General features: G+C 38.6%; 1 protein-coding gene across 3 annotated transcripts in view; it reads left to right on the top strand.

Annotated features, from left to right (window-relative positions):
- astn1 (astrotactin 1) overlaps nucleotides 1-13,239 on the top strand; it is a 605,257-nt gene that overhangs the window by 358,277 nt on the left and 233,741 nt on the right. For all 3 annotated transcript variants that reach the window (XM_050074592.1, XM_050074591.1, XM_050074590.1), the window contains exon 17: nucleotides 2,496-2,684. In XM_050074592.1, the coding sequence (XP_049930549.1) occupies nucleotides 2,496-2,684 (189 nt within the window). The remainder of the gene's footprint in view (nucleotides 1-2,495; nucleotides 2,685-13,239) is intronic.

Raw genomic sequence — 13,239 nt, 5'->3', positions numbered from 1 at the left:
TCATTTGCATCCTCCCATGACCCTCTACCACTGTGCCAAATTTCACTTGGATTGACCAAGTCAGTGAGGAGAAAAACGTGGAACAGACACACACACACACACACACACACACACACACACACACACACACATACACACATACACACACACACACACAGATTTTTTGTCATTATATAGTAAAGATATGGATTGGCACATTATTTTGTACAGACATTTATGTTTCCCAGATAATAAATCCTGTAAGTTACACCTCATCAGGTTGTACCAAATCTTAGAACTTAGCTGCTATCGGTCTGATGATAATTTAGCCTCTGGGTGCAACGGTCAGTATTTTGGGGTTTCTGGTGTAGCTAGCAGATATCCACATAAGTGATATTCCAGACAAGACTTCCTCTTCCATGGGCTGGTTACTGTTCAGTAATCTCTATAAACATACATATGCATTTGATTGCAGGTAATTTTTCAAAAAGCAATTAAAGCACAAAAAAAATAGCCAAAGGGTTCTGAGACTGCATTTCAGCTAATGCGTTCCACCTCTTTTGCTCACTACACGGACTGTTTAACTGCATGAAACCAAAGTCCGCTGTAAAATGATTGATTTATGTTATTTGGACTCAAGACTGACTACAAATGGAAACCAGAATGTTTCCGATATCAAAGTCTTAATGCATGGCCTACAGATTTTGTATTCCTATACATATTTCTGTTTATAAAGATTTGGTTTTATCTGCTAAACATTAAGCCAATTCATGCAAGATCTAAGGTGGAAATAAGTCACACGTGCAAGTCATAAGCAAGTCTCATGTCTTAACCTTCAAGTCACAAGCAAGACCTATGTCATTGTGGTGAAAATCAAGCAAGCCGAGTCCTTGCTATAAGTCAAGCAAGTTGAGTCACGTTATTGGTCAGGTCAAGCAAGTCACAAGTCAAGTCATACTCACAAACTCATAAAGATAATAAAACATAAACTGCACCCAATGGTGGGATGTAACTACACACATTTACTCAGGTACTGTAAGTACAAATTTAAGTCTCTTCTTGCACTTGAAACATATGAAAGTTGTCAAGTTTAATCCATCATCAGTGTTAGTCAAGCAAGTCTCAAGTCCTCAAATTTGCGACTCGATTCGGACTTGAGTCAGGTTATGTGACTTGAGTCCCCCACCTCTGTGCAAGACTTCTGACAATCCCAACAGGCTCAGCTCTGTGTATAATGCCTGTTAGCGAATGTTAGCATGCTAACACACCAAAGTACAATGGTAAACATTGTACCTGCTTAACATCAGCATTGTAGCACTGTCATTGTTAGCATGTTAGCATGCTGATGGGACATTTAGTTCAGAACACCACTGTGCCTAAGCCTCAAAATGCTGCTCCACACAATAAAAAATAATGTTACAGATGATTATAATGATGAGGAATGGATAGTTGAAAAAAACAACAGCCAAATCTATTAGTTACTAAGCATTTTAAGCTGACTAAGCTTGTCTAAGATATCATTAAATTATTTTCCCCACATCTACTGCTTGCATGGTATTTGTCCAACAACCTTCTCTGGCATTTTAAATAGACCTCACATTCTAGGCTTCATTTTTTTCCCTTAATCAAAGTGACCCTTAAAGCTATAGTGCGTAACTTCTGTCGCCTCCCAGCTGATAATGCGTTATTACAACTAATAAGCCGCGGCACTTCCATGTACACAGAGTAACACTCGCCAGTTGCCACACACCTTGCACAGAGTAACACTTGCCTTTGTGGTAGGATCCACTTCTGAACCGTGTCTCGGCCGCTTCTCCGCCATGTTGCTTTCTCTTTCTACCTGCGCTCTACCTCTTGCTATGAGACTCTCTGCTCGTCCTCCCCCTCCCTTCTTGTTGTGAGGAAGCATTTCCTGTGCGCCAGCGCGGGAATGTTGCCGGTCGACACACAAACTAAAAATGATATATATTGAAAAATACCACGAGATGTTAGAGGAGCCGATCGGCTTAATCAGCATTGTGTCATCTCCTCTAGTAGTGGCTTGGGTGAAACGGACATTTACGGACCTGTAGAAGTTACGCACTATAGCTTTAATAAATGTAGCATGCCACTGAGATGATAAGAAACTTAAGGTAATATTATACATACAGTGGGATAGGTACAGTGGGAATATACAGTAATTCAATGAAGTAATTCTGGAATTTTTATTCAGTGGCGTACAATAGCTGTCGTAGGGATTCCCTTTAGCACACACCAAGCAGCACCTATATTTATCTGTGATCCATGCAAAGCCTGTGAGGCTTTACAGCTTTGTGTGCCTCAGTGATAAGACAAATCAAAAAACCTACATCTTAGAAAAAGAAAAACAAAATCAGAGTGTACCAGAAGACAGGGAGTGGCAGAGCAAACAAAAGGCATTCCTGTATTTTCCCCCCTAACCCTGAACTCCCCTTTATTTATTATTTTTTTTTATTCCTCTCCATTATTATAAATTTTTTTCCCCTCCATCTACCCAGCCTTCAGCTCGGCCATCCATTCTCTGGACGGGGCAACGCAGCGGAGCGACTTTGTCTCCATCCTCAGGGAGTTTGGGAATCACTATGTGCAGGAGGCGGTGTACGGCTTCCAGGAGTCCTGTACCATCTGGTACCCCAACAAACAGGTCCAGAGACAGCTGTGGCTGGAGTACCAAGACATCAGCAAAGGTAGGACAGACACACTCACACACAGTGAGTGCTGAAGATATAAATGAATACATTTATAGTGATTATTGGCCTTGAGCATCAAGGTTCAGGTGAACATATGTGTGTGTGTGTGTGACTGTGTGGGATGCATTAGTAACATTAATTCCTGCAGTTATTTATACATTCATTGACAGGACGGATTCATAATCTGTTACCCCCACAAAATACAGTACATTGAGGCTCATAATACTGAGTGTGTCGGTGTGTATGTGTGTGTAGAGGTTGACTGGATTATTCTGCTACAAATTTAGAATTGGCAGGACTCTTGATCATACTTCAGTTGCAGAGTAAATGCTTGCCAGGAGAAATACTTAAACCTCACATGGGACCTCTTTTAACAAAGCTCTTCTCTTGTTCCCTTTCTTTTTGGTGTTACCCTGTTGTAAAGAAATGTAATGGGCTCCCAGAGTGGCAGTCTTGCAGAAATGCTCTCGAGGCCCTTGTCTGAACCTTGAGTTTATTTTTCTTTATTTCTTCTTTTCTGCACTCCATGAAAGCACCCCTCGTAGATTGTTTTGTAAGATCTTTTCATCAGGTTCAGGTGGTTGTGTGGGCACCATAAACCATGCAAACACACACAAAGAACCACAACATTTCTCATTTCTATTTGACCTCCAAACTTTTTAGTATTGCCTGAAATGTGTCCCTAAATTACTGTAAACTGCTGTTGGATGGATGTCTGATAAGATTCAAAATGTTGCGAAGATGCACTTTGGTTGTTTTGATTAGATTTTTTTTTTTCACTACATAGACACACTTTAGATTTATCACTAGATGTTAGAGGTTATTTAACCACAGCACTTCTTCACAGGGATTTTATTTTCACGGCCACCACCCATGCCCAGCCCCCTCACACAACACTCTTATCACTAAAATTGACACTAAAGTGGTCTTTGAGAATTTATTGGTCTTTGAGAAAATTGAAAAACAGATCTAATATGTATGAACTAACATCAAATAAGCATAATGTAAATTTAGGCATAATGTAAATGTCTATCCTCAGTCAGTTGTCACTGATTTATTTAAACTAGGCTATGTTGCTGTTTAATTTTACAGATTAATATTTCACTTAAAATCCACAAAAATTAAAAAGTGCAGCCTGCTGCCTGTCATTTCAAATTGCAGGTTTTTCTGTGTGGTGATATATGCCTTAAAGAAGACAAAAAAAATGTTTTGCAGCACTCTTGGCCCATTCTCAAAACATCTTTGGGAGCTGCTGATTTAGTCAGAGTTCATGTGCAGCTGCTTCTGTTTAGATAACGTTTGTGTATTTTGGCTTTTGGCTGGTGACTTTTTTTTAAAAAAAAGTCCTTGCTGAAATACGTTTATATTTCTAGAAGTAAGGAGTTGTAAAGGTATTGCACCCGTACTAAAACTTTTAACTAAACTTATTCCTGTAGAGTGCTGCAGGAGTGAGTCCTGAAATGTGAAAATGAGTTAGCATTTTTGGACTCCCAGTTCCCTGCTCTTGAAGTCAACGGGTTTTTGGTTAAATGCCTGAAATAAGGTCGGTGGTTAACACAAGTTCAAAAGATTTTCATGTTTTGTTTTGTGATATTAAATACATCAGTTAATTTTATTTATTTTTATTTATTTATTTATTTTAGAGGACAGTGCACATGATGAACATTGCTGTAAATGTGCCGGTGTTAGCCAAAGGCTAAATTTTTACCCCATTGTGAATCCTGAAGCTTTTACTCGTCTTAAAAAAGGCGGTTTCTAACAGGTGGCTAAATGAGACTACAGCATGTCACACTGGACACAGCTTTACAGCCTTATTGTTATGGCAATTTTTAAGTCATGTGACTATGCTTTGATATGTTTTGGCCTATTGGCTTTGTAATTCTGGCGATTGCATTTACACTTCAAAAGTCATAACTGTGATTCTGTTTTACTGATTACTTATTATTTATCTGTTTTGTTTTGTCCCATTTTGTCCTGTTTGGTCTAAATTCCCGTCTCCATCCACTCCCATGTATGCATTGTGTGTCACTACTTTGATTTTTTGTGCTGCCCTTTGCACCAATTTAAAAAAAAAAAAAAAGGGAATATTTTAGAAATATTAAAACAAATTGGTGTTAATTTGTGAAGTTTATTTTGCTTAGCAGAATGTACAAGTGTCATAAACTTTTGTTCTCCACAGTTCATTTTCTGCACAATCCAGTTGGCTTTTTGTCAAAGGAATCAGGGCTATGATAACTTCCTGGTTGGCCTACAAGTAAACACCATCCACACAGTGCTCTATTGGCACTATTATCAAAAACTCCAAAAAAACACCCAGCCCTATTCACTAGTGTGTTAAAAAAATGTTGAAACATGTACTTACTGAGACATCAGGCTTCATCACACCTGCTCTCTGTTGTGAATACAGCTGCACTAATAGCTCTTCATTTATGTTCATTTACCAAATGAAAGTGAAGCTGGCAATCATACCTTTAATAGTCAGACAGCAGATACTTGTTCAATGACCTGTTTCCAAGAAAAGTCACAATAAACACTCATGTGTAGCAGCAGTTCTGTTAAATGTAATTAGAAAGATTAAAGTCAGCCATGTAAATGACAGCTACACACTTTCTTCAGTTTTGTTTAGAGAGATCAAAATGTGTTGGCATGTTACATCTGTGCAATGTCTACACTATGTTTGTCACACACATTATAAACCGTGCAATGGCTCAACCATCTGTTTGAGTCTCACAATGAAGAAGAGTGAGCATTGTAGATCATAGTGTGTGTAGCGTTGCACTATAATCAGCATTGTTCTATCGCGAGCAATTAGAGTAAACTACACACGCACTCTCCAGAAGCACTTGAAGCACTTCTACTTAAGTGAACAATCAAAGAAGCAACGTCCCTGCTTTTTGTTTTATTACTCAAAATGCCAGCATATGTCAGCCATCCGTCTTTTTGTTACCTGTGCTCGTTTTCTCAGCGAGTCGCAGCAGAGATAAGTAATAGCCCGTCTCTCCCCGCCGTTTCACCTCAATGGCTCCAAACTGTCCGCAGTCGTTTCCTTTGTTTGCCTCTGCCACTTTTCTTCCCCTCCCTTACTTTGTCCAAGGACACCCCTGCTGCGCTGCACTGTCCGCTCCCAGTTACCTCTGCGCTGACAGATGGCATTAGATGACTGAGTTTTCCCACCCTCATGAAAAGTGCATTACTCTTCATTTTCAGCAGCTTCTGACACACCGGTTGCAGACGCTGCTAAATGATTCAACACAATCAAAAACTGCCATGCTCCTTCTTTTCAGCTCCTTCTTTGTAAACTGTAACTTTGAGTCCCCCCCCCACAATTCATGCTCAATTTTTTGCTGGGATTGGTGAACTTACACTTTCTAACAACTTTTCTGCAGTCTTCCATATTATATATGTCTGTATACATTTACTTACAAGTTGATACAAGTTTATATATTTATTATATATAACATATATATTTTTTATTATTAGATATGAGCCATTTTGTACACACTTACATCAGGAATGCCCCATCTGTGAGAAAGGACTAAGAGAAAAACAGACCACCAGATTTGTATTATTGGGACACATTTAGCAAATTTTAACATGAATAAAATTATAAATTATAATACATTTCTAACACTTAATTTTACATATCCTGTAGTTTTATGTGATTTTCTGAAAAGGAACTGAAATGGAACTGTGTTTTTTGGGAAGGTTTTAGAATAGAGACTGTTTTCAGTTGCTATGCATCCAATTAATGAATTCCAATGAATTGCTGTGTAACCTATTTTTAGTCGGTGCATAGCAGGTTGGCTGAACATGCAAAAATGTGACATTTCAAGCATATGAATGAACATGTTCAGAAAAATCCAAAGTAATTTGGCAATAAATTATTAATGAATGAATATTTACTTGCTGTGGGTGAGTTCTTAAAAGTAGGTTTCTCTGGAGCAGCTGGAAACTCAGCTACTTAACTTAATGAACTTAAATAAATTCTCAGAACTTTATATTTTCCAATAATTAGTGCCAAATTGTAGAGTTCTTTACAGGGAGATTTCTGGGAAATTACTTCAAAACAATGGACATGTGAAATAAAGCATTGCCCAATTTGCATAGGAAATTAACACAAATCCAAAAGTCTGCACATTCAGTACAATGTCCTGTAAAATCACCACTGTTAGCACTGCTTGATTTATAAAAATGCAACACAATACTTCTCCTGTTCACAGTAAGAATAATTACTTAGAATCTTAATTAGAATTTAAAATGTATGCACAGCTACTTCTACTGCATCTTTCCTTTCACCAGTTTAGACCAGTCTATGGATGTAACAGTATTTTCTTCACCCTGCATTCCTGTTGTTATCAGCCCCCATGTTGAAGCAACAATAAAAACATCAGATTTGGACCGTGTGGGACTGAAAATGTGATTGTCTGAACTGGTGCAAAATCCATCCAGAATCTATTTTTCCTGACAAACAGAGAGCACGGTGATTACGTTGTGCTGTGAAGATCTGGAATGATTCAATCTAAGTGGGTAACTGTTTCAGCCCGACCCAGGCCCATCCGTTTCTATAGGAAAGGAAATAGATTCCATTGGCAAAAACTTGAAATCAGGGTCATCTTTCTTAATCTCTTCCTGGCTTCTCTGAAACGTCCTGGCCTTTTGGAGGGAGTAATGAGCTCACAGGAGAGTTTGATGATCCATGTCCTCGCCCTTTGCTCCAAATACAAGATGTGCCCGACTCCCTCCATATTCAGTGAGGAGCCGGGCTGATCATTTTCTGCATCTTAGCTGCCTGGGGCACAGCTGCTACCTGAAGTGTTAAGGCTTATTTATGAATATGGTTAATGATTATATTTCAAATGGAAACAGATTTAAAGGAAAAATATGTACTTCACAGCATACTTTGGACTGCATCAGCAGAGAAACTAAAGCCTCCTGTTACAGAAAAGTTTGTCGGGTTCACCTTGTTTGTGTCACTTTAGCACCCAAAGCCCTTCATCTGTATGAATTGCAGATATTTGGTTTATATGATGAGGAAAATCTCATTCACAAAATCAAATATTGTGTGTGCTCTTTGGAAACAAAAGGAGAAAAGCTTTTGTGAATTTCCCATAAATACAAAACGACACTGTTGCCTAAAACAGCAGCTCCTCCAGCCCGGATTTTCACTTTAATACAAAATCAATAAAAATCCCAGGTACTGTGATATTTTGTGGCAATTGTGCATCGACTGTGAATTATAACTCAGCAGACCGGAGCTCAGCAGGTGAAAGAAGCACATAGTACGCCACGGTCTGTAAAGTTAATTGAAGACTTACACCAGTTGTTTCCTAATGAGCCAGGAACTCTAAAGCAGCACACACACACACACACACACACACACACACACACACACACACACACACACAGATATATGTACACAAACACAATGCCTGACTATCATGGATGTATCAGTCATGTTGTAGACACGGGGCCATAGCTCATTAACCGTGGTCAGTCTGTGTGTGTGCCATGTGTGTGTTTGGCCATGATGCCTTGTCTGGGTGATTAATAGCACTTTTCCCCCTGCACTAGGTTGTGATATGAGTTTCCTATTGTCAGACAAATGACCTCAATTACCACGCCAGAGATCAGACACAAACAGCAAGAAAGCCACTGCTGCTCCGTTCATGTTGCAACGGTTTATTACATAGAGGAAACGCTTTTGATTGGAAAGTTAAAGCCCTTTAAAGTCTGTTACAAACAGCTTTAGTTAGTTAGCATGTGAAAATTCAGTTAATACAGCTTGTTGTAGTCTCCACATTGCTGGGATTGGTTGAAGGGAACTTTCATATAACCCTACCCCCATATTTACTGGAAAATTGACTGATGTGGTGCTTCACTTCTGTCACCAATCTTGGTACCCATTGGCTGTCGGGTTGATGTTGATAAGGCACCTATTTTGTGAGTTTTGTTGTAGCCAATTGATATTCAGGCGAAGATGTCCTCTTCTGTGCGCCAGTCATTTCGGCTTATTTCAAATAGATATATGCAAATGAATGTTGATCTTTTTTTTTCAAGAGGTAATTCAAAACTTAATTGTTGTCAGACAGTAGCCGATGGGTTCAGAGATTGCATTTAGGTCAAAGCATTCCACCCCTTTCGCCCTCCTCATGGACTGCTTACCTGCCACTCAAATGTGATTGGTCAAGCCTGCTTTGACTACAAGTGACTTCAGTTAGCAAAATCTAGCCCCATGGCAACTCATTTGCCATAAACAGTGTAGGAATTGTACAATTCTGCAAATGATAGATAAGGTACATATGTACATTTTTATATACTGGATACATTCACATTTATGTTTCGTTATAACGTTATAACAACCCTGTGGTAACGTGGTTTGGTTTAGGCACAAAACCACTTGGTTATATTCAGGGAAAAGATCATATTTGTGCTTAACAGCATAATCATGGCTTGAGAGGCCATTGATATCTCATTAAAAGAGAACCACTTTTCATGGCACTGTCCTGGCTAGAAAAACAGCAACTGTTATAGCTGCTATACAACAGCCATGTTTGATGGATAAAAAGCAGCTGGAAACACAGCAATATCTTGCTATCTGGTTTTGTTTATTGCTCTTAAGCAGTGGTCTGACCCACCATCTACCATCCCCTCCATCTCTGGATGACAAAAACAGCTCATTTACTATGTCAGTTTAGAAAAGCTGATATGATGCATACAAAGTCAATGCTTTCCACTTGCGAATGGGCTACCTGTTACTCACAGACTCTGCATACATATGTTTGATGTTATTTATATATTAGTTTTATTTCTTCTTCTATTTGTGAGCACAGTGGATCATTGGAAATACTGGACTTACATTCATCATGTGGACAGAGACATGACTCAAAGTGATTGCTAAAACTGTATCTAATCGCAAACTGTTAGGCCAAAAAACAATTTAATGCAGTTTTAAGCGATGTCATTTTGGTGCTGTTGTAAAATAAACTGATCTACAGCCTGATGTCTATCCAGTGTTGTGTAAGGACTTTTGCACTTGCTTACAGTAGCATTCCAAATTAGATTACTAAATTAACCAAAACAGCATGGAATAGTGCATATATTGGGTGACAAAGTAAAGGAAAAACATGAATAGAATTTATTAGTGGAAAAAAAACAGATAAAGATGTTTCCATACAGCATACATCATCGAATTGTTTGGTGGGTATGAAAAAGATGATGTGAATCATATACAATGGTCTTCATTGTCACCAAATCTCAAAAATGGTGCTCTAGTAACTTGCAAAGGAGCGCTGAAGCTGTTCTGGAGGTTCCATCACATTAACAAGCCTATTTATGTTGTTTATTCTTTCAAGTTTTCCCATTTGCCTGTAGTTTTTTAAAATTAAATATTTGAAGTTGATCGATGAACAAAGTGCGCCTCAAAAACTGCCACCAAATGATTTAAAACCTCTTAAAATAGAGGCGATATCATACCAATCTCTCAAGATTATATGTTTCTATTCTTATAATCACACTCATGTCATCCTACTGTTTGGGCTATTCAAAAATGTTTCAAACTGCCTCCAAACTTCTTTAAAACACTCCTTAAATGGGGATAGTACCAAAGGCATCTCAAAGTGCCATCAGAAACACATGCAGCGGCCGTGAATATGATTAGCCCTATTTAGCTCGCCTCATCTCTCGTTCAGTTAGTGAACTGTCACACGGGGGAAAAAAATTGTGAAGACCAGTTTGCTCGAAAATAATTAGATGCTTTGGAGTTCTGTCAAAACACTCCTACAGCAATTAAAATTTGAATATGCTTCAAAAACACCAAAAGGTGACATTATGGAGCTTGTTAAATTGTTAAATGTCAGATCAAATTGAAAATACCATATAGGGACAGAAATATTAGACACAAGCAAAGGTGCGTCTGCAGCGGTCAGACAGCAAACCGTGTCGCTGATACTTTAGTCTCTTCTTATTATATCAATCTGTCTTTCTTTATCTACCTATCCACTCTACCTCTGTTTTTTCTCTCTGACTCCGGCTCTCCTTACTTTCTTTCTCAATTAAATCACCATGACCTCCTTCCTCAACCTCATCACCCTCCCCCACTGAGTCAGGCGTCAGCTCTTTACCAACCTCCAGCGCAGCGTTGCATGCTGGTATGTGTGTAAGTGTGATCAACCTGCCAGCAGCCAGGTAAAAATAGGTGCCTTATTTATTCTATTAGGGCCTGTCATTTTAACAAAGAAGCAGCAAAGAAAGTCTCGCTCTGGGGCAATGGAGAGGAGCACAGGAGGAGGGGGAGGAGAGCGCTGAAGAAGAGCAGGAAAGACACAAAAGAAATTATTCGCAAGTGGCCCCGACCTCTGTGACCCCTCTACACCCGTACGCAACACACACGCCTCAGACTAGCACTGCCACCACCTGCCCTGCCTGGTTTGCAGCTGGGAAACATGCAACGCTCACTGCTCGATATATACTTCCCTCTCTTTGTCTTTGTTATGTGCATCAGTTGATTGTGATGATATATAGAAAATTCAACATTCAGAAGCAGCGTTTGTTTCGCTAAAATGTTGAGCTGAGTGATACGGTCTAAAATCTGGATCAGTTTATTTAGTGCTTCTATCCTCATGACAACTCTGAAAGTGTAGTTTCATTTTTTAATACATTAATACATGCTATTTCCTTCGTTCTGCTGGCTTACTTACATATATGTGTCTAGGTTAATTACATTATGACCAGTAAAAGATTCTTAGATGCCTGATCTGACATGGTGAAATAAATATATGCTGAATAAAGGGCTTACAGCAGCAACATTCATTATTAATTGGAAATGAAGATGAAATTATATAAAGGGGTTAAGACACTACATGTAGAAAATGACATATAGATAGGAGTAGATACTGTGGAGTAGTTACCACTTCAGTCTGACTAACAATGTGTTGGCAGGGAGGGATATTTTGACCTAACCAATCAGCAGTGAGTGGCGTATACGTTGCCTTGATGTCACTTTTCAGTCGACATGGAAGCTGTCTTTGCTGTTGCTAAGAGCAGTAAATGTAATGTTTGTCATGTTGTTTGACGGTGTGTGTTGATTTAAGAGTTGTTATTTCTGTAATATCCCACCTACAAAGCTTTGATTGGCTGGGCAGTTTTTCCCAGCAGGGAAACAGCGGTCAGCATGTGCAACAAAAAGCTGAAGAAATGTGGATATGGGCAGTAACTCATGCGCTTAAAGATTCTGGTCTGACTGACAGTTTTACAACATGGGATTCAGACTTTTTATTGAAAACTTCAGTGACAAGAGGCAATATTTTACTTTCAGTCCCTCTGTATATAAACAGTAACACTATATAAATGGTTAAAGTGTGGTTCATAACTCATTTTGATGTGGCTGTAATTAGATAACTTTATTAAGGTTTATTAATGTATTTACATGACTGTAACTTGCCCTGTGGGTACTCATAAGTGGAGGTTAGTGTATAAACTTGACTCGTAAAATGCAGTAATAAGAAATATTGTTTAATATTAAACAATAAATCATCGGAATACATTATAACTGCTGAGAAGTGTAGTAAAAAAACAACAACAACAAAAAAACAACATCTTCTTACCTAAATGACAGAATGGGCCATTGGCTAGTGACTCTAAAAAGAACATATATGACAGTTGGAGAGTACCAACGACAGCCGCATGTACTAACGGTGTCATTTTTTTAACATGTGGTTTACACTGAGACACAGTCATAATTATACAACAAAATTACATGGTTAGGTTTAGAAAAAAGATCATGCTTTGGGTTAAAATAAGAAAATGTGCTACATAGTTTAGGTGATTTTACATAAAGATGTTAATTACTAGACGTTGCCAGCCAGGGGTTACAGGCTTCAGTTTTCAACGAAACCTCTGTCTTTCAATGGCGTAGTGTTTTCAGAGGCCTCAAGCGAAGCCACCGAGGCTTTGGAGAGCGATGAGAGCCTCCGTCTGTTCATGATTTTTTGCCTGGCATAGGTCCGGCGGGGGGTCTTGTAGGCACGGCTGCTCGCCAAGCCTGTAGCATTGTAGGGGAAACACTGCAACTATTGAGCAAAATTATTTGTGATCGATCAAAATCCTTAACAATCAATCATCAATAATTGAAAATTGATGTCGATTCCTATGTTGGATGATAAATTATCCCAATGTCATTTGAGACCAATTTATGCCACTGATACAGCAATATAATACCATAATAATTTAACTATGTACTTTGAAAGAACTTGTAAGCTGTAAGAATATTCAGACATTGGAATATAAATAAAAATAAAAAAAGTAAAAGTACAAAACGCCAGTTAAAGTATACATGTGTTGGGAATCAACATATATTTACCTCACACGATGGCAGTTGGGAATCAACATATATTTACCTCACACGATGGCACCAAATATGTTGGGGTCAACACCTTAGGTTTCACACGGAGGCACCAAATATGTTGGGGTTAAATTGGCTATCGGAAATAATTAATAATTATTATTAATAATTAATAATTATGTTAAATAATGTGACTTAATTAACATTAAATCA

The sequence above is a fragment of the Epinephelus moara genome, chromosome 21 (assembly GCF_006386435.1).
Source record: "Epinephelus moara isolate mb chromosome 21, YSFRI_EMoa_1.0, whole genome shotgun sequence".
Taxonomy (NCBI): Eukaryota; Metazoa; Chordata; class Actinopteri; order Perciformes; family Serranidae; genus Epinephelus; species Epinephelus moara.
This window is presented reverse-complemented; position numbering and strand designations above follow the sequence as displayed.